At 61.9% G+C, this 17,776-nt stretch overlaps 1 protein-coding gene across 3 annotated transcripts in view; it reads right to left on the bottom strand.

The window, feature by feature from the left end:
* The window catches only part of LOC140427132 (F-BAR and double SH3 domains protein 2-like), a 755,925-nt gene that overhangs the window by 128,543 nt on the left and 609,606 nt on the right, over nt 1-17,776 (bottom strand). For 2 of the 3 annotated variants that reach the window (XR_011948399.1, XM_072512672.1), the window contains exons 1-2: nt 9,717-9,985; nt 9,532-9,629 (exon numbers count right to left, since the gene is read on the bottom strand). Coding sequence is in view for 1 of the 3 variants with exons in the window: in XM_072512672.1 (XP_072368773.1) it covers nt 9,532-9,629; nt 9,717-9,737 (119 nt within the window). In the remaining 2 variants the exon portion in view is untranslated. Of the gene's footprint in view, nt 1-9,531; nt 9,630-9,716; nt 9,986-17,776 lie in introns of those variants that run through there. The other variant, XM_072512673.1, reaches the window with a different exon arrangement.

Raw genomic sequence — 17,776 nt, 5'->3', positions numbered from 1 at the left:
ACGACCTCATGGCTCCGAAACTCAATCCCTCTACCAATAAAAGCTAACACACCGTACGCCTTCTTAACAACCCTCTCAACCTGGGTAGCTACTTTCAGGGATCTATGTACATGGACACCGAGATCTCTCTGCTCATCCACACTGCCAAGAATCTTACCATTGGCCCAGTACTCGGTCTTCCTGTTATTTCTTCCAAAATGAATCACCTCACACTTTTCTGCATTAAACTCCATTTGATGGCGGATTTCCTTCCCAAAAAGGGCATCAGGGAGCTAGATGGACTTTGAATGACTATCGATGATAGTTTCACAGTCACCATTACTGACTCTAGTTTTCAATTCCAGATTTTATTCATTGAATTTAAACCCCACCAATAGCCGTGGTGGGATTTGAACTCATGTGTCCGGAACATTGATCTGTGGGTCTCTGGATCACTAGTCCAATGACATTACCACCACGGCATTGTCTCCCCCAAGAGTTCACAAACTCTTGTCTTAAATACATGTGTTGACTTTTCGCAAAAAGATTGAAATAAATCAACCATTGTTAAAATTTGGTGCGGAGGCATCAAGAGACGCACAGATTCAATGTGTTCAGCTGAGCGGCAGTCTGTCCGTCTCCTTCATTCCTTAATGCTCACACTTTACGTCAGGCACATTATTTCCTCCATGGATCTGCTCCAGGATTTCACTCTGCCAGCAGATTCCTGTCTCTCTCTCTCTTAATTCTTCCCTGATCAACCTTTAGGAGGTCAGGGACTTCCCTACACATACCTCAGCGATGGGAACACCACATTGAGACGCTATTAGGAAACACCAGCGGAGGTTGGATGAGATCCTCTCACTGGAGTCAAAAAGAGACAACTGACTCAGATGAAAGGTTGAGCTGAGAGTCAGAGAGTTCTAACAAAGTTAAAGGCTGACCTGCAATCTTTCCATGGGCAGGCGGGTGGCTTGATATAAAATAAAATTATTTCTGTTTATGTTTCAGGGTGTCTGAAAACAGACAGTGAAGTACTTTCTCTTATGGGAAACAGTCAAGCAGATTGAGCCTATCCTCGTTGGGCATTACAAAAATGAAAGGTGATCTTAATGATGCATGAACTGTGTTAAAAATTGTCTTTTTAAAAATAAATTTAGAGTACCCAATTCTTTTTTCCCCAATTAGGGGCAATTTAGCGTAGCCAAACCAACTACCCTGCGCATCTTTTGGGTTGTGGGGGTGAGTCCCATGCAGACACAGGGAGAATGTGCAAACTCTACACGGACAGTGACCCAAGGGCCGGGATCGAACCCGGGTCCTCGGCGCAGTGAGGCAGTAGGACTAACCACTGCGCCACCGTGCTGCCCCTGTTAAAAATTGTCTTCTGCAATTTTTTTCCCAAGTTGCATTTAACTATCCACACCTTGACTCCGAGAATGATCCGTCCCTGGGTTCTGTTTCCCCTCCCCTGCCCCCACTTTCTTACAGCTCAAGTGAATGCCACCTCCAGCTTTGAATGAATCTCACAGTCAATCACAACCGAAACTTTCACGGTCATAGCTCGCCCAAGTAAACATCTGGGGCGAGAAGCCTCTCTACTCACCAAGTGAACAACAGAAAGCTCCAACTCAGAAACAGGACAAGACATTCATTTCAAATTTTGACACCTTTTACGAACTCAGGATTATCAAGTGGGACTTTCCTGCCCTGGTTATGACATGCTCGTCACTGAGCCACTATTATTTCCAACCACAACACTTTAAGAGTTGCCCAAGGTAGTGAGGCAAGGTGGTAGCTTTCAGAAAATAGACTACCAAAGGGTATTAGATCTCGGCTTGAAAAGGACAGACTTCCTAGATACTCTTTAAAACCCAGGGGTAGTACAGTGGCCTAGTGGTTAGCACAGCTGCCTCACGGCGCTGAGGTCCCAGGTTCAATCCCGGCTCTGGGTCACTGTCCGTGTGGAGTTTGCACATTCTCCCAGTGTCTGCGTGGGTTTCGCCCCCACAACCCAAAAATGTGCAGAGTAGGTGGGTTGGCCACGCTAAATTGCCCCTTAATTGGAAAAAATAACTGGGTAATCTAAATGTTTTTAAAACGCAAGCGTTGATGGCAGCCAGTGACTAGTGATGTGCCTCAGGGGTCTGTGCTGGGACCACAACTTTTTCACAATATACATTAATGATCTGGAAGAAGGAACTGAAGGCACTGTTGCTAAATTTGCAGATGATACAAAGATCTGTAGAGCGACAGGTAGTATTGAGGAAGCAGGGGGGCTGCAGAAGGGCTTGGACAGGTTAGGAGAGTGGGCAAAGAAGTGGCAGATGGAATACAATGTGGAAAAGTGTGAGGAAGGAAGAATGGGGGCATAGACTATTTTCTAAATGGGGAAATGCTTCGGAAATCAGAAGCACAAAGAGACTTGGGAGTCCATGTTCATGGTTCTCTGGTTAACGTGCAGGTTCAGTCGGCAGTTAGGAAGGCGAATGCAATGTTAGCATTCATGTCGAGAGGGCTGGAATACAAGACCAGGGATGTACTTCTGTTTAAGGAGGATGTTTAAACAGAGGATGTTCCTCTGTTTAAGAAGGGTAGCAAGGATAATCCAGGGAACTACAGGCCGGTGAGCCTTACTTCAGTGGTAGGGAAATTACTGGAGAGAATTCTTCGAGACAGGATCTACTCCCATTTGGAAGCAAATGGACGTATTAGTGAGAGGCAGCATAGTTTTGTGAAGGGGAGGTCGTGTCTCACTAACTTGATAGAGTTTTTCGAGGAGGTCACTAAGATGATTGATGCAGGTAGGGCAGTGGATGTTGTCTATATGGACTTCAGTAAGGCCTTTGACAAGGTCCCTCATGGTAGACTAGTACAAAAGGTGAAGTCACACGGGATCAGGGGTGAGCTGGCAAGGTGGATACAGAACTGGCTAGACCATAGAAGGCAGAGAGTAGCAATGGAAGGATGCTTTTCTAATTGGAGGGCTGTGACCAGTGGTGTTCCACAGGGATCAGTGCTGGGGCCTTTGCTCTTTGTAGTATATATAAATGATTTGGAGGAAAATGTAACTGGTCTGATTAGTAAGTTTGCAGACGACACAAAGGTTGGTGGAATTGCAGATAGCGATGAGGACTGTCGGAGGATACAGCAGGATTTAGATTGTTTGGAGACTTGGGCGGAGAGATGGCAGATGGAGTTTAATCCGGACAAAATGTGAGGTAATGCATTTTGGAAGGTCTAATGCAGGTAGGGAATATACAGTGAATGGTAGAACCCTCAAGAGTATTGAAAGTCAAAGAGATCTAGGAGTACAGGTCCACAGGTCATTGAAAGGGGCAACACAGGTGGAGAAGGTAGTCAAGAAGGCATACGGCATGCTTGCCTTCATTGGCCGGGGCATTGAGTATAAGAATTGGCAAGTCATGTTGCAGCTGTATAGAACCTTAGTTAGGCCACACTTGGAGTATAGTGTTCAATTCTGGTCGCCACACTACCAGAAGGATGTGGAGGCTTTAGAGAGGGTGCAGAAGAGATTTACCAGAATGTTGCCTGGTATGGAGGGCACTAGCTATGAGGAGCGGTTGAATAAACTCGGTTTGTTCTCACTGGAACGAAGGAGGTTGAGGGGAGACCTGATAGAGGTATACAAAATTATGAGGGGCATAGACAGAGTGGATAGTCAGAGGCTTTTCCCCAGGGTAGAGGGGTCAATTACTAGGGGGCATAGGTTTAAGGTGAGAGGGGCAAGGTTTAGAGTAGATGTACGAGGCAAGTTTTTTACGCAGAGGGTAGTGGGTGCCTGGAACTCGCTACCGGAGGAGGTGGTGGAAGCAGGGACGATAGTGACATTTAAGGGGCTTCTTGACAAATACATGAATAGGATGGGAATAGAGGGATACGGACCCAGGAAGTGTAGAAGATTGTAGTTTAGTCGGGCAGCATGGTCGGCACGGGCTTGGAGGGCCGAAGGGCCTGTTCCTGTGCTGTACATTTCTTTGTTCTTTGTACTTCGGAGGCTGTAGAAGGCTCTGGTCAGACCCCATTTGGAGTATTGTGAGCAGTTTTGGGTCCCGTATCTAAGGAAGGCCTTGGAATGGGTCCAGAGGAGATTCACAAGAATGATCCCTGGAATGAAGAGCTTGTCATATGAGGAATGGTTGAGGACTCTGGGTCTGTACTCGTTGGAATTTAGAAGGATGAGGGGGGGATCTTATTGAAACTTACAGGATACTGCGAGGCCTGGATAGAGTGGATGTGGAGAGAATGTTTCCACTTGTAGGAAAAACTAGAACCAGAGGACACAATCTCAGACTAAAAGGGACGATCCTTTAAAACAGAGATCAGGAGGAATTTCTTCAGCCAGAGGGTGTTGAATCTGTGGAACACTTTGCCGCAGAAGGCTGTGGAGGCCAAATCACGGAGTGTCTTTAAGACAGAGATAGATAGGTTCTTGCTTAATAAGGGGATCAGGAGTTATGGGGAGAAGGCAGGAGAATGGGGATGAGTAAAATATCAGCCATGATTGAATGGCAGAGCAGACTCGATGGGCCGAGTGGTCTAATTCTGCTCCTATGTCTTATGGTCTTGTGATAACAGGCCAAATGGCCTTTCACTCAATGTGATGTGGGCGTTGCTCGTTAGGCCAGCATTTATTGCCCATCTCTAATTGCCCTTCAGAAGGTGGTGGTGAGCTGCCTTCTTGAACCGCTGCTGTCCCTGAGGTGCAGGTACACCACCGTGCTGTTAGGGAGGGAGTTCCGGGATTTTGCCCCGGCGACAGTGAAGGAATGGCGATATATTTCCAAGTCAGGATGGTGTGCAACTTGGGAGGGGAACCTTCAGGTGGTGAGGTTCCCAGGTATCTGCTGCTCTTGTCCTTCTAGATGGGAGAGGTCATGGGTTTGGAAGGTGCTGTTGAAGAAGCGTTGCGGAGTTACTGCACTGCATCTTGTAGATGGTGCACACTGCTGCCACCGTGCATTGGTCGTGCAGGGAGTGGATGTTGAAGGGAGTGCCGATCAAGCACGTTGCTTTGTCCTGGATTGCGTCGATCTTCTTGAGTGTTGTTGGAGCTGCACTTATCCAGGCAAGTGGGGAATATTCCATTACTCTCGGTACGGTGGCACAGCAGTTAGCACTGCTGCCTCACAGCGCCAGGGACCCAGCTTTGATTCTGACTGCGGGTGACTATGCGGAGTCTGCACGTTCTCCCAGTGTGTGCGTGATTTCCTCCGGGTGCTCCAGTTTCCTCCCACAGTCTAAAGATGTGCAGGTTAGGTGGATTGGCCATGATAAATTGCTCCTAAGTGTCCAAAGGTTAGGTGAGGTTACAGGGAAAGGGCGGTGGAGTGGGCTTAGGTAAGGTGGAGGGTCAGTGCAGACTCGATGGGCTGAATGGCCTCCTATGCACTATAGGGATTCTATGACTCCTGAACTGTGCCTTGTAGATGGTTGACAGTCTTTGGGGAGTCAGGAAGGTGAGTTAGTCGCTGCAGGATTCCGAGTCTTTAGCCTGCTCTTTATGGCTTGTCCAATTCAGTTTCTGGTCAATGGTAACCCCCAGGATGTTGATAGTGGGGGGGGGGGGGGGGGGGGGTGAATGTTGCTTGCCACTTATCACCCCAAGCCTGAATGTGGTTCAGGCCTGGTTGCATTTGGACATGGACTGCTTCAGTATCTGAAGAGTTGTGGATTGTGCAATCATAAATGAACTTCCTCGAATGTAGGAGGGGCGTTGATTGATGAAGCAGCTGAAGGGGGTTGGGCCTCGGACACTACCATAAGGAACTGAGATGATTGACTTCCAACAACCACAAGATTTGTGCCAATGAGTGGAAAGTCCCCCCCGGGTCTCATTGGCCCGATTTTGGTAGGGCTCTTTGATGGCACACACGGCCAATGCTGCCTCAATGTCAAGGGCAGTCACTCCCAACCACACCACCGGAGTTCAACTCTTTTATCCATATTTGGACCAAGGCTGTAATGAGGTCAGGAGCTGGTTGGCTCTGGAACTCAAACGTCAGCGAGCAGGGTGTTTCTGAGTCAGTGTTGCTTTATAGTGGTGTTGGTAACACCTTCCATCACTTTCCTGATAACAGTTGCTTTTCCATTTCTGCTCCCCATTCTCCTTTCTCTCACCCCCCTTGATGCTTCTCCTGAAAATGCTGACACTTGTTGGTGTTCAGTCCCGCAAGCGCCTATTCACACTTTCCTGAAGTTAGTAACTTTCACAGCTCAGATCACGTAACAACCCAGGAGATTTGACCCTTCCTGGGTGGCTGAGTGTCAAGGGGCAGTGTGCTCAGACACCATTTCATTGCCGCATTATGCCCAAATTCTGCTCCACTTCTTCCTTCTTCTTCAGCGATCCCTCGCTAATGAGTATGATTGTCCACCCAAGAAACTCGGCCAGTTGCATGATTTTCTGACCACAGGTCGGCGAGCTGCTGGACGCAGTTGCCCAGCCAGGTTAGGGATGGAACTGATTATTTTTAGGAGGCCTTTTCCAGCCCTTTCCCCATGTGGGGCGTAATCCGAAGGGGGCTGAAATGTTCTCCTTTTCCTATTCCAAAAGCGAGACGACTGGATCTTACTCCACCGCCCACGTGCCGGTCCGAATCTAGGGACTTCCAGATCACACGGTCCTGTTACCTCCCGCCAATCGCCGCAGGGCTCGTCTGTATGCAGGGGGTGTGCTGGTTTCTTCCAGGTAGACTCCTGGTGCGGGACATCTTTGCCATTGCACATCAGCAGACACATGGCCCTTGACAGAGGGTAGGTCCATCCAGCTTCAGTGGCAAGGCAATCTCGAAGACTAGGGATCTCCCTATTGATACAGCCTTCATCCGTCATTGCAGCCGTTGATACCATAGGAGTATCTTCTGCCTGATCCACCATTGAAGACTTGTTTTGGATTGCGCTTTGACTGGTTCATCCCCTCTGACCGTACCATCATGCCAGGAACTCAAGACTCCCAGTGGCATTGTTCAAGCCTCTCCACCATGGCAAGTTGGCAATCCAATGAAAGTTGTTCCACTTACAGTAACACCACAGGAGATAATAGAGATAAGCAGAGGCATAGACAGCATCAGGACTCTCTCCCCGCTGTGAAGGATACCACCGAGCACAGAGTTTCTGAATAGCATAAGGAATGAGTGCAGAAGTAGGCAGCCTCGAGCCTGCTCCGCCAGTCAACATGGCTAAAGTTTTGTTGCAACTGTATAGGATGTTGGTGAGACCACATCTGGAATGTTGGGTCCTGTTTTGCTCTCCTTATTTTGAGGAAGGATGTGGCGGCAGTTCAGAGGAGGGTCACTAGATTGATTCCGGGGATGAAAGGGTTGAAGTCGGAGGAGAGATTAAACAGTCTGGATTTATATACTCGCTGGAATTTAGAAGGATGAGAGGGGAGCTGATCGAGGTGTTTAAAATACTAAAAGGGATTGATAAAGTAAACATAGACCAAATGTCCCCCCTTGTGGGGAAATCTAGAACGAGAGGTCACAGATATCGGTTGAGAGGCGGTAGATTTCGAACTGAGATGAGGAGGAACTACTTCTCGCAGAGGGTGGTGAATTTGTGGAACTCGCTGCCCCCATAGTGCGGTGGAATCTGAGTCATTAACTGGTTTCAAGAAGGAGATGGATATATTTCTGATTTAAAAAACAGGTTAGAGGGATATGGGAAACATGTAGGGAGGTGGATTTGCCAAGAGAAATCTGCCACGATCTGATTGAATGGTGGAGCAGGCTCGAGGGGCTGAATTGCCCACTTCTGCTCCTAATTCCTATGTTTAGGGGCCGGTTTAGCACAGTGGGCTAAACAGCTGGCTTGTAATGCAGAACAAGGCCAGCAGCACAGGTTCCAAATTCCTGTACCGGCCGCCCCGAACAGGCGCCGGAATGTGGCGACTAGGGGCTTTTCACAGTAACTTCACTTAAGCCTACTTGCGACAATAAGCGATTATTATTTTTATTATATTATGTTCCTGATCTTTTCCCTCAGCTCTTCCTAACAGCACGGTGGGTGTAACTAGCCCACAGGAACTGCAGCGATTCAAGAAAGCAGCTCACTATCACCTTGTCCAGGGCAATTGGTGATTGGCAATAAATGCTGGTCTAACCAGCGACGTCCACATCCCCATGAACAAGGTAAAAAAAAACTTCACGCTGGAGTTTGATCCCATCTCCCTAGATTTCCTGAATGTCCAGCAATCAATCAATCTCGGTCTATAACATACTCGACAATTTAGCATTCACAGCCCCCTGATGTAGAAACATTAAGATTCACAACTCTGAGCGAAAACATTTCTCCTTATCTCTGTCCTAAATGCTCACCCCCTTATCCTTGGGCAGCACTCGCCGAAGCTTGCTATTTTTGCAAATTGTCCTGATAAGTGCAAGACCAAAAACTTTGACAAAAAGGTGTCCTCTTTTCAGCAATGTTCAAGTTCTATACTGCCAATCGACTATTTGAACCCGGAGACTGCCCTCGAATCCCAGACTCTCCAGCCACAGGAAACAATCGCTCATTGTCGATTCTCCTGAACTTCAGAGAAGCTAAGTTCAGAGAAGGGTTCTCCATATTTATTTAACATACCCTCGATACTTCAGCAACATGCTGCATTTCATTCAATTCCTGTCCGCAAGGATTTCACTGACTACTGGAGTGGACAATAGAGGCCATCACTAGGGTTGCCAACACTCTAGGATTAGCCTGGAGTCGCCAGGGATTGAGGAATTGAATAAAGATCAATATCCAGGTCACAGCTGTACGTGATGCTGGAGAAAAATCATCGGGATATTAAGGAAGATTGTTTGCTTTTCTTTGAACATTTCTCTTTACCAGATATACAAATATTGAAAATGGGGTAGGGCGGGGGACTAATCTCTGGGACATTGCTTCTATTAACTCAGGTGAGCAATCCTTAAAGGGCCTCAACTTCCGTCACATTTTCTTTCAATGCTTCTCGATCAGGTCTTCATTCTTCAACACTTTTGATTTCAAAACCCTGATCTTCAGACCTCCCCAGTGGACCCTCTCGCTCTCCACGCACACACCCAAATCATGCCTGCCAACCCCTTCCCCAATCCCTGCAGGGACCCCTGCCCAGTCCACCAGTGGTGACTATGTCTTCCACCTCGCCCCATCACTCTGGGTCCATCCATAACTTGCCCCCCCTTGTCTTCAAAACTTCTTACAGGCCATTCCCCCCCCCCCCCCCCCCCCCCCCCGAAGTTTGACACGAAAATCATAGAGAATAGAAGGGGGCATGTGATATGAGCAAGGAGGGTGTGAAAGGGTGTGAGGAAAGGGCAGGGAAGGAGGGAAAGAAAAAGAGACAGAGAGAGTAAGACAGAGAGTGAGAAAGAGAGAGTGAAAAGAGAGAAAGAAGTGATGGGGAAGAACGAGGAGGGATAGAGTGAGAAGGGAGTACTGGGGAAAGGTGAGGAGGGGCAGGTAGCAGCAGCCCACCATCATTGTAGAGTGTGAGGCTAGCACATCGTGGAGTGAATGGATATTGAGGGATTCGGAGCTCAGTCACATTACCTGATGTCCTCCAGCAGCTCTGCTTCCTGCTGTTGTTTATTCTGCACTTTGCACAACTGCTCCGAGAAGCTGGTCTTCACCTCCTGGCTCACTCGACCCTGGGGTGGGGGGAGAAAGAGAGGCGATTATTCCAGCTCTGCTCCCACTGTCCTGTCCCCCCCCCCCGGGCTCTGCTCCTGGCTCACCTTCCTGGGGGGAGGCTGCATGGTGAGGCTGCTCTGCACTCTCTCTGGGTGTGTGTGTCTCTCCCTGCACACCGCTCTGTGTCTCTCCCTGCACTCCGCTCTGTGTCTCTCCCTGCACTCCGCTCTGTGTGTGACTCTCTCCCCCTCTGTCTGCCTCCCTGCCCCTGACTCACTCCAGCTCTCTGTTTCTCTCTCTCTATCTCTGTTTTCTCACTCTGTCTATCTCTCTCGCTCTCTCTGTGAGTATTTCCCTGTCCCTGGGGCTCCGCATTCACCACGAACCTCCCACCACGGAAGCGATTCCTTTAAAGGGCCGCCGGCGGGGAGGGGGGAGAGGGGGAGGAGGGGGGGGAGGGGAGAGGGGGAGGAGGGGGGGGAGGGGAGAGGGGGAGGAGGGGGGGGAGGGGAGAGGGGGAGGAGGGGGGGGAGTGGAGAGGGGGAGGAGGGGAGGGGGGAGGGGAGGGAAGGGGAGGGGGGAGGGGAGGGAAGGGGAGGGGGAGAGGAGGGGGGAGGGAGAGGGGGGGAGGGGGGAGGAGAGGGGGGGAGGGGGAGGAGAGGGGGGGGAGGAGAGGGGGGAGGGGAGGGGGGGGGGGAGGGGGGGGGGGGAGGGGGGAGGAGGGGGGGAGGGGGAGGAGGGGGGGGGGGAGGGGGGGGGAGGGGGAGGAGGGGGGAGGAGGGGGGGAGGGGGGAGGAGGGGGGGAGGGGGGAGGAGAGGGGGGGAGGGGGAGGAGAGGGGGGGGAGGGGGAGGAGAGGGGGAGGAGAGGGGGGGAGGGGGGAGGAGAGGGGGGAGGAGAGGGGGGGAGGGGGAGGAGAGGGGGAGGAGAGGGGGGGAGGAGAGGGGGAGGAGAGGGGGGGAAGGGAGGGGACGGGGGGACGGGGGGGAGGGGGGAGAGAGGGGTAGGGGGGAGAGAGGGGAGGGGGGAGAGAGGGGTGGGGGGGAGGGGGGAGAGAGGGGGGAGAGAGGGGTGGGGGGGAGGGGAGGGGTGGGGGGGAGGGGGGAGAGAGGGGGGAGAGAGGGGTGGGGGGGAGGGGAGGGGGAGGGGAGAGAGGGGTGGGGGGGAGGAGAGGGGAGGGGGAGGGGAGGGGGAGGGGGGAGTGGGGGGAGGGGAGGGGGAGGGGGGAGTGGGGGGAGGGGAGGGGGGGGGAGGGGGGAGTGGGGGGAGGGGAGGGGGAGGGGAGGGGGAGAGGGGAGAGAGGAGAGGGGGGTAGAGGGGGAGGAGAGGGGGGTAGAGGGGGAGGAGAGGGGGTAGAGGGGGGGGGAGGGGGGGAGTAGAGGGGAGAGGGGGGAGGGGAGGGGAGGGAGAGGGGGGGAGGGGGGCGGGGGGAGGGGAGGGAGAGGGGGGGAGGGGGGCGGGGGGAGGGGGAGGGGGCAGGAGAGGGGGGCGGGGGGGAGGGGGCAGGAGAGGGGGGCGGGGGGAGGGGGCAGGAGAGGGGGGAGGGGGCAGGAGAGAGGGGAGGGGGAGAGAGGGGAGGGGGAGGGGGAGAGGGGGGAGGGAGAGGGGGGGAGAGAGGGGAGGGGGCGGGGGAGAGGGGGGAGGGAGAGGGGGGAGAGGGGGGAGGGAGAGGGGGGAGGGGGAGGGGGCAGGAGAGGGGGAGGGGGCGGGGGGAGGGGGCAGGAGAGGGGGGAGGGGGCAGGAGAGGGGGGAGAGGGGAGGGGGAGGGGGAGAGGGGGGAGGGAGAGGGGGGAGAGGGGGAGGGGGGGGAGAGGGGGAGGGGGGAGGGGAGGGGGAGGGGGAGAGGGGGAGGGGAGGAGGGGAGGGGGAAAGAGGGGGAGGGAGGAGGGGGGAGTGGAGAGGGAGGGGAGGGGAGGGGGAGGGGAGGGGGAGGGGGAGGGGGGGGGGGGAGGGGGGAGGGGGAGGGGGGGAGGGGAGGGGGAGGGGGAGGGGGGGGAGGGGAGGGGGAGGGGGGGAGGGGAGGGGGAGGGGGAGGGGGGGAGGGGAGGGGGAGGGGGGGGAGTGGAGGGGGAGGGGGAGAGGGGAGGGGAGGGGAAGGGGGAGGGGGGAGGGGAGGGGAGAGGGGGTGGGGAGGGGAGGGGGAGAGGAGGGGAGGGGAGGGGGGGGAGGGGAGGGGGAGGGGGAGAGGGGAGGGGAGGGGAGGGGGAGGGGAGGGGGGAGGGGAGGGGAGGGGGAGGGGGAGAAGGGGGAGGGGAGGGGAGGGGAGGGGGAGAAGGGGAGGGGAGGGGGAGAAGGGGAGGGGAGGGGGAGAGGGGGAGGGGAGGCGGGGAGGGAGGGGGGAGAGGAGGGGAGGGGGGGAGAGGAGGGGAGGGGGGAGAGGGGGGAGGGGAGGGGGGAGGGGAGGGGGAGGGGAGGCGGGGAGGGAGGGGGGAGAGGAGGGGAGGGGGGGGAGAGGAGGGGAGGGGGGGGGGAGAGGGGAGAGGGGGAGGGGGGGGAGAGGGGGAGGGGAGGGGGGAGAGGGGAGGGGGAGAGGGGAGAGGGGGGGGGAGAGGGGGAGGGGAGGGGGGGGAGAGGGGGAGGGGGAGGGGGGGGGGGTGAGGGGTGGGTGGGAGGGGAGGGGGGAGGGGGGAGAGGGGAGGGGGGAGGGGGGGAGGGGGGGAGGGGGGTGGGGGGGGGGGAGGGGGGAGGGGGGGAGGGGGGGAGAGGGGAGGGGGGAGGGGGGGGAGAGGGGAGGGGGGGTGGGGGGGGAGAGGGGAGGGGGGGGTGAGGGGAGGGGGGGAGAGGGGGCGGGGGAGATGGGGTGGGAGGGGGGTAGTGGGGGGAGGGGTGGGGGGTGGGGAGGGGGGAGGGGGAGGGAGGGGAGGGGGGAGGGGAGGGAGGGGAGGGGGGAGAGGGGAGGAGGGAGTGGGGAGGGGGGGGGAGAGAGGGGAGGGAGGGGAGGGGGGAGTGGGGAGGGGGGGGAGAGAGGGGAGGGGGGAGGAGGGGGGAGGGGGGGGAGAGTGGGGTGGGGGGTGAGAGGGGAAGAGGGGTGGGGGGGGAGAGAGGGGAGAGAGGGGAGGGGGGGGAGAGAGGGGAGGGGGAGGGGAGGGGGAGGGGAGGGGGGGAGGGAGGGGACGGGGGGGACGGGGGAGAGGGAGGGGGAGAGGGGAGGGGGGAGGGGAGAGGGGGCAGGAGAGAGGGGTAGAGGGGGGGAGGAGAGGGGGGAGGGGCGGGAGGGGAGGGGGGGGGAGGGGAGGGGGGAGAGGGGGAGGGGGGAGGGGAGGGGGGAGAGGGGGGAGGGGGGAGGGGAGGGGGGAGGGGAGGGGAGGGGGGAGGGGAGGGGGAGGGGAGGGAGAGGGGGGAGGGGGCAGGGGGAGGGGGCAGGAGAGGGGGGAGAGGGAGGGTGGGGAGGGTGAGGGGGAGAGGGGGGAGGGTGAGGGGGGAGGGTGAGGGGGAGAGGGGGGAGAGGGGGGAGAGGGGGGAGGAGAGGGGGAGGGGAGGGGAGGGGGAGGGGAGGGGAGGAGAGGAGGGGAGGGGGGAGGGGGAAAGGGGAGGGGAGGGGGGAGGGGGGTGGGGAGGGGGAGGGGAGGGGGGAGGGGGTGGGGAGGGGGTGGGGAGGGGAGGGGAGGGGGGGAGGGGGTGGGGAGGGGGTGGGGAGGGGAGGGGGGAGGGGAGGGGAGGGGGGGAGGGGAGGGGGGAGGGGGGAGGGGAGGGGGGGGGGGGGAGGGGTGGGGGAGGGGAGGAGGGGAGGAGAGGGGGGAGAGGGGAGGGGGGGGTGGGGAGGGGGAGGGAGGGGTGGGGAGGTGAGGGGGAGAGGGGAGGGAGGGGAGGGGGGGGAGAGGGGGAGGGGAGGGGGGATAGGGGAGGGGGGGGAGAGGGGAGAGGGGAGAGGGGTGGGGGGAGAGGGGAGGGGGGGGAGAGGGGGGGGAGGAGGGGGGAGGGGGAGTGGAGGGGAGTGGGGGGGAGGTGGGGGGTGGGGGTGTGGTGGGGAGAGTGGGGGAAAGTGGGGGTGGGGGTGGAGGGGGGTGGGAGGGGTGGGGGGGGAGGGGGGAGGGGGAGGGGTGGCGGGGAGGGAGGGGGGAGAGGGGGAGTGGGGAGGGGGGGTGGGGGGTGTGGGGAGAGGGGGGGGGAGAGGGGGGGAGGGGGGGGGGGGGGGAGGTGGGGGTGGGGGTGGTGGAGGGTGGGGTGAGAGAGGGGGAGGGGAGGGGGAGAGAGGGGGAGGGGAGGGGAGGGGGGAGATGGGAGGGGGGGGATGGGAGGGCAGGGGGGAGGCGTGGAGAGGGTAGGGAGGGGAGGGGGGGGAGAGGGGTGGGGAGGGGGGGAGAGGGGAGGGGAGGGGGGGAGAGGGGGTGGGGGGGAGAGGGGGGGGAGGGGTGGGGGGGAGGGGGGTAGGGAGGGGGGAGAGGGGAGGGTGGGAGGGGGGGGAGGGGGGTGAGGGGAGGGGGAGGGGGGGGGGTGGGGGGAGGGGGGGAGAGGGGAGGGGGGGAGAGGGGAGGGGCGGGGGAGATGGGTGGGAGGGGGGTAGTGGGGGGAGGGGGGGAGGGAGGGGGGGGAGGGGAGGGGGGGAGGGGGGGGGTGGGGGTGGGGTGGGTGGGGAGGGTGGGGGAGGAGGGGTGGGAGGGGAGGGGAGAGGGGAGGGGGGGAGGGGAGGGGGGAGGGGAGGGGGGGGAGGGGAGGGGGAGGGGAGGGGGGGAGGGGAGGAGGGGAGGAGGGGGGGGTGGGGAGGGGGGGAGAGAGGGGAGGGGAGAGAGGGGAGGGGGGGGTGTGAGGGGAGGGGGGGGGAGAGGGGGTGGGGGAGGGGAGGGGGAGGAGAGGGGGGAGGGAGGGGACGGGGGGACGGGGGAGAGGGAGGGGGAGTGGGGGGGCGGGGAGGGGGGAGAGGGGGGAGGGAGAGGGGGGAGGGGAGAGGGGGGGAGGAGAGGGGGGTAGAGGGGGGAGGAGAGGGGGGAGGGGAGGGGAGGGGGGAGAGGGGGGGAGTAGAGGGGAGAGGGGGGAGGGGAGGGAGAGGGGGGAGGGGGGAGGGGGCAGGAGAGGGGGGAGGGGGCAGGAGAGGGGGGAGAGGGGAGGGTGGGGAGGGTGAGGGGGAGAGTGGGGAGGGTGAGGGGGGAGGGTGAGGGGGGAGGGTGAGGGGGAGAGGGGGGAGAGGGAGGGGAGGGGGAGGGGAGGGGGAGGGGGAAAGGGGGGGGAGGGGGAGGAGGGGGGGAGTGGAGGGGGAGGGGAGGGGGGAGGGGGTGGGGAGGGGAGGGGGGAGGGGGGAGGGGAGGGGGAGGGGGAGGGGGGAGGGGAGGGGGAGGGGAAGCGGGGAGGAGGGGTGGAGAGGGGAGGGGGGAGGGGAGGGGGAGGGGAGGCGGGGAGGAGGGGTGGAGAGGGGAGGGAGGGGAGGGGGGGGAGGGGGGGGAGAGGGGGAGGGGGGAGAGGGGAGGGGGGGAGAGGGGGGAGGAGGGGGGTGGGGGAGAGGAGGGGGGAGGAGGGGGGAGGGGGAGAGGAGGGGAGAGGGGGGAGAGAGGGGGAGGGGAGGGGAGGGGGAGAGAGGGGGGAGGGGAGGGGAGGGGGGGGAGGGGAGGGGAGGGGGGAGGGGTGGGAGGGGGGGGATGGGAGGGCAGGGGGGGAGGCGTGGAGAGGGTAGGGAGGGGAGGGGGGGAAGAGGGGAGGGGAGGGGGGGAGAGGGGAGGGGAGGGGGGGAGAGGGGAAGGGAGGGGGGAGAGGGGAGGGGGGGAGAGGGGAGGGGGAGGGGGAGGGGGGAGAGGGGAGGGGGGAGGGGGGAGAGGGGAGGGGCGGGGGAGATGGGGTGGGAGGGGGGTAGTGGGGGGGGAGGGGAGGGGGGAGGGGAGGGAGGGGGGAGGGGAGGGGGAGGGGGGAGAGGGGAGGGGAGGGGGGAGGGGGGGAGAGGGGAGGGGAGAGGGGAGGGGAGGGGGGAGAAGGGAGGGGAGGGGGGGGAGAGGGGAGGGGAGGGGGGAAGAGGGGAGGGGAGGGGGGGAGAGGGGAGGGGAGGGGGGAGAGGGGAGGGGAGGGGGGGAGAGGGGAGTGGAGGGGGGCAGAGGGGAGGGGGAGGGGAGGGGAAGGGGGGGAGGGGGCGGAGGGGGGCAGGGGGGAGAGGGGGGAGGGGGGCGGGAGGGGGGAGTGGAGTGGGGGGAGGGGAGGGAGGGGGAGGAGGGGAGGGAGGGGAGGGGAGAGGGGGGAGGGAGGGGGGAGGGGGAGGGGAGGGGGAGGGGAGGGGGGGAGGGGAGGAGGGGGGGAGGGGAGAGGGGAGGGGGGAGAGAGGGGAGGGGGAGAGAGGGGAGGGGGGGAGAGAGGGGAGGGGGGGAGAGGAGGGGGGGAGGGGAGGGGGAGGAGAGGGGGGAGGGGGGAGGGAGGGGACGGGGGGACGGGGGGGAGGGGGGAGAGGGAGGGGGGGAGTGGGGGGGGAGGGGAGGGGGAGGGGAGGGGGAGAGGGGAGGGGAGAGGCGGGAGGGGAGAGGGGGGAGGAGAGGGGGTAGGGGGGAGGAGAGGGGGGTAGAGGGGGGGAGAGGGGGGAGGAGAGGGGGGAGGGGGGAGTAGAGGGGAGAGGGGGGAGGGGAGGGGGAGGGGAGGGAGAGGGGGGGGAGGGGGGGAGGGGGCAGGAGAGGGGGGGAGGGGGCAGGAGAGGGGGGAGAGGGGAGGGTGGGGAGGGAGAGGGGGGAGGGTGAGGGGAGAGGGGGGGGAGGGTGAGGGGAGAGGGGGGGAGAGGGGGGGAGAGGGAGAGGGGGGTGGGGAGGGGAGGGGAGGGAGGGGAGGGGAGGGGGAGGGGGAGGGGAAAGAGGGGAGGGGGAGGAGGGGGGAGTGGAGGGGGAGGGGAGGGGGAGGGGGGAGGGGGATGGGGAGAGGGGGTGGGGAGGGGAGGGGGAGAAGGGGAGGGGAGGGGGAGGGGAGGCGGGGAGGGAGGGGGGAGAGGGGGGAGAGGGGAGGGGGGAGAGGGGAGAGGGAGGGGGGTGAGGGGGGGAGAGGGGGAGGGGGGGAGTGGGGGGAGGGGGAGAGGAGGGGAGAGGGGGGAGAGAGCGGGGAGGGGAGGGGAGGGGGGAGAGAGGGGGAGGGGAGGGGGGGAGAGAGGGGGAGGGGAGGGGAGGTGGGAGATGGGAGGGGGGGGATGGGAGGGCAGGGGGGAGGCGTGGAGAGGGTAGGGAGGGGAGGGGGGGAGAGGGGAGGGGGGCAGAGGGGAGGGGAGGGGGGGAGAGGGGGAAGGGAGGGGGGAGAGGGGAGGGGGGGAGAGGGGGAGGGGAGGGGGGAGGGGGGGGAGAGGGGAGGGGAGGGGGGAGGGGGGGAGAGGGGAGGGGGAGGGGGGAGGGGGGAGAGGGGAGGGGGAGGGGTGAGAGGGGAGGGGCGGGGGAGATGGGGTGGAAGGGGGGTAGTGGGGGGAGGGGAGGGGGGAGGGGAGGGGGGAGGGAGGGGAGGGGGGAGGGGAGGGGGGGGAGGGGGGAGGGGGGGTGGGGGTGGGGGGAGGGGGGAGGGGAGGGGAGGGGGGAGGGAGGGGAGGGGGGAGGGAGGGGAGGGGGGAGGGGGAGGGGGAGAGGGGAGGAGGGGAGGGGAGAGGGGGGAGGGAGGGGGAGGGGAGGGGTGAGGGGGGAGGGAGGGGGAGGGGAGGGGGGGAGGGGAGGGAGGGGGAGGAGGGGAGGGAGGGGAGGGGAGAGGAGGGGAGGGGAGGGGGGAGGGGAGGAGGGGGGAGGGGAGGGGGGGGAGAGTGTGGAGGGGGGAGAGAGGGGAGGGGAGGGGGGAGGGGAGGGGGAGGAGAGGGGGGGAGAGAGGGGAGGGGAGGGGGGAGGGGAGGGGGAGGAGAGGGGGGGGAGGGGGAGGAGAGGGGGAGGGAGGGGACGGGGGGGACGGTGGAGAGGGAGGGGGGAGTGGGGGGAGGGGAGGGGAGGGGAGGGGGGGGGAGGGGAGGAGAGGGGGTAGAGTGGGGGGAAGAGAGGGGGTAGAGGGGGGGAGAGAGGGGGAGGAGAGGGGGGAGGGGCGGGAGGGGAGGGGAGGGGGGAGAGGGGGGGAGTAGAGGGGAGAGGGGGGAGGGGGGGAGGGGAGGGGGGAGGGGAGGGGGGAGGGGGGAGGGGAGGGGGAGGGGAGGGGGGAGGGGGGGAGGGAGAGGGGGGGGAGGGGGAGGAGGGGGAAGGGGGCAGGAGAGGGGGGGAGGGGGCAGGAGAATGGGGGAGAGGGGAGGGTGGGGAGGGTGAGGGGGAGAG

Source organism: Scyliorhinus torazame, chromosome 7 (assembly GCF_047496885.1).
Source record: "Scyliorhinus torazame isolate Kashiwa2021f chromosome 7, sScyTor2.1, whole genome shotgun sequence".
Lineage (NCBI taxonomy): Eukaryota > Metazoa > Chordata > Chondrichthyes > Carcharhiniformes > Scyliorhinidae > Scyliorhinus > Scyliorhinus torazame.
The sequence above is the reverse complement of the archived record's forward strand: the minus strand, read 5'-3'. Positions and strand labels throughout refer to the sequence as shown.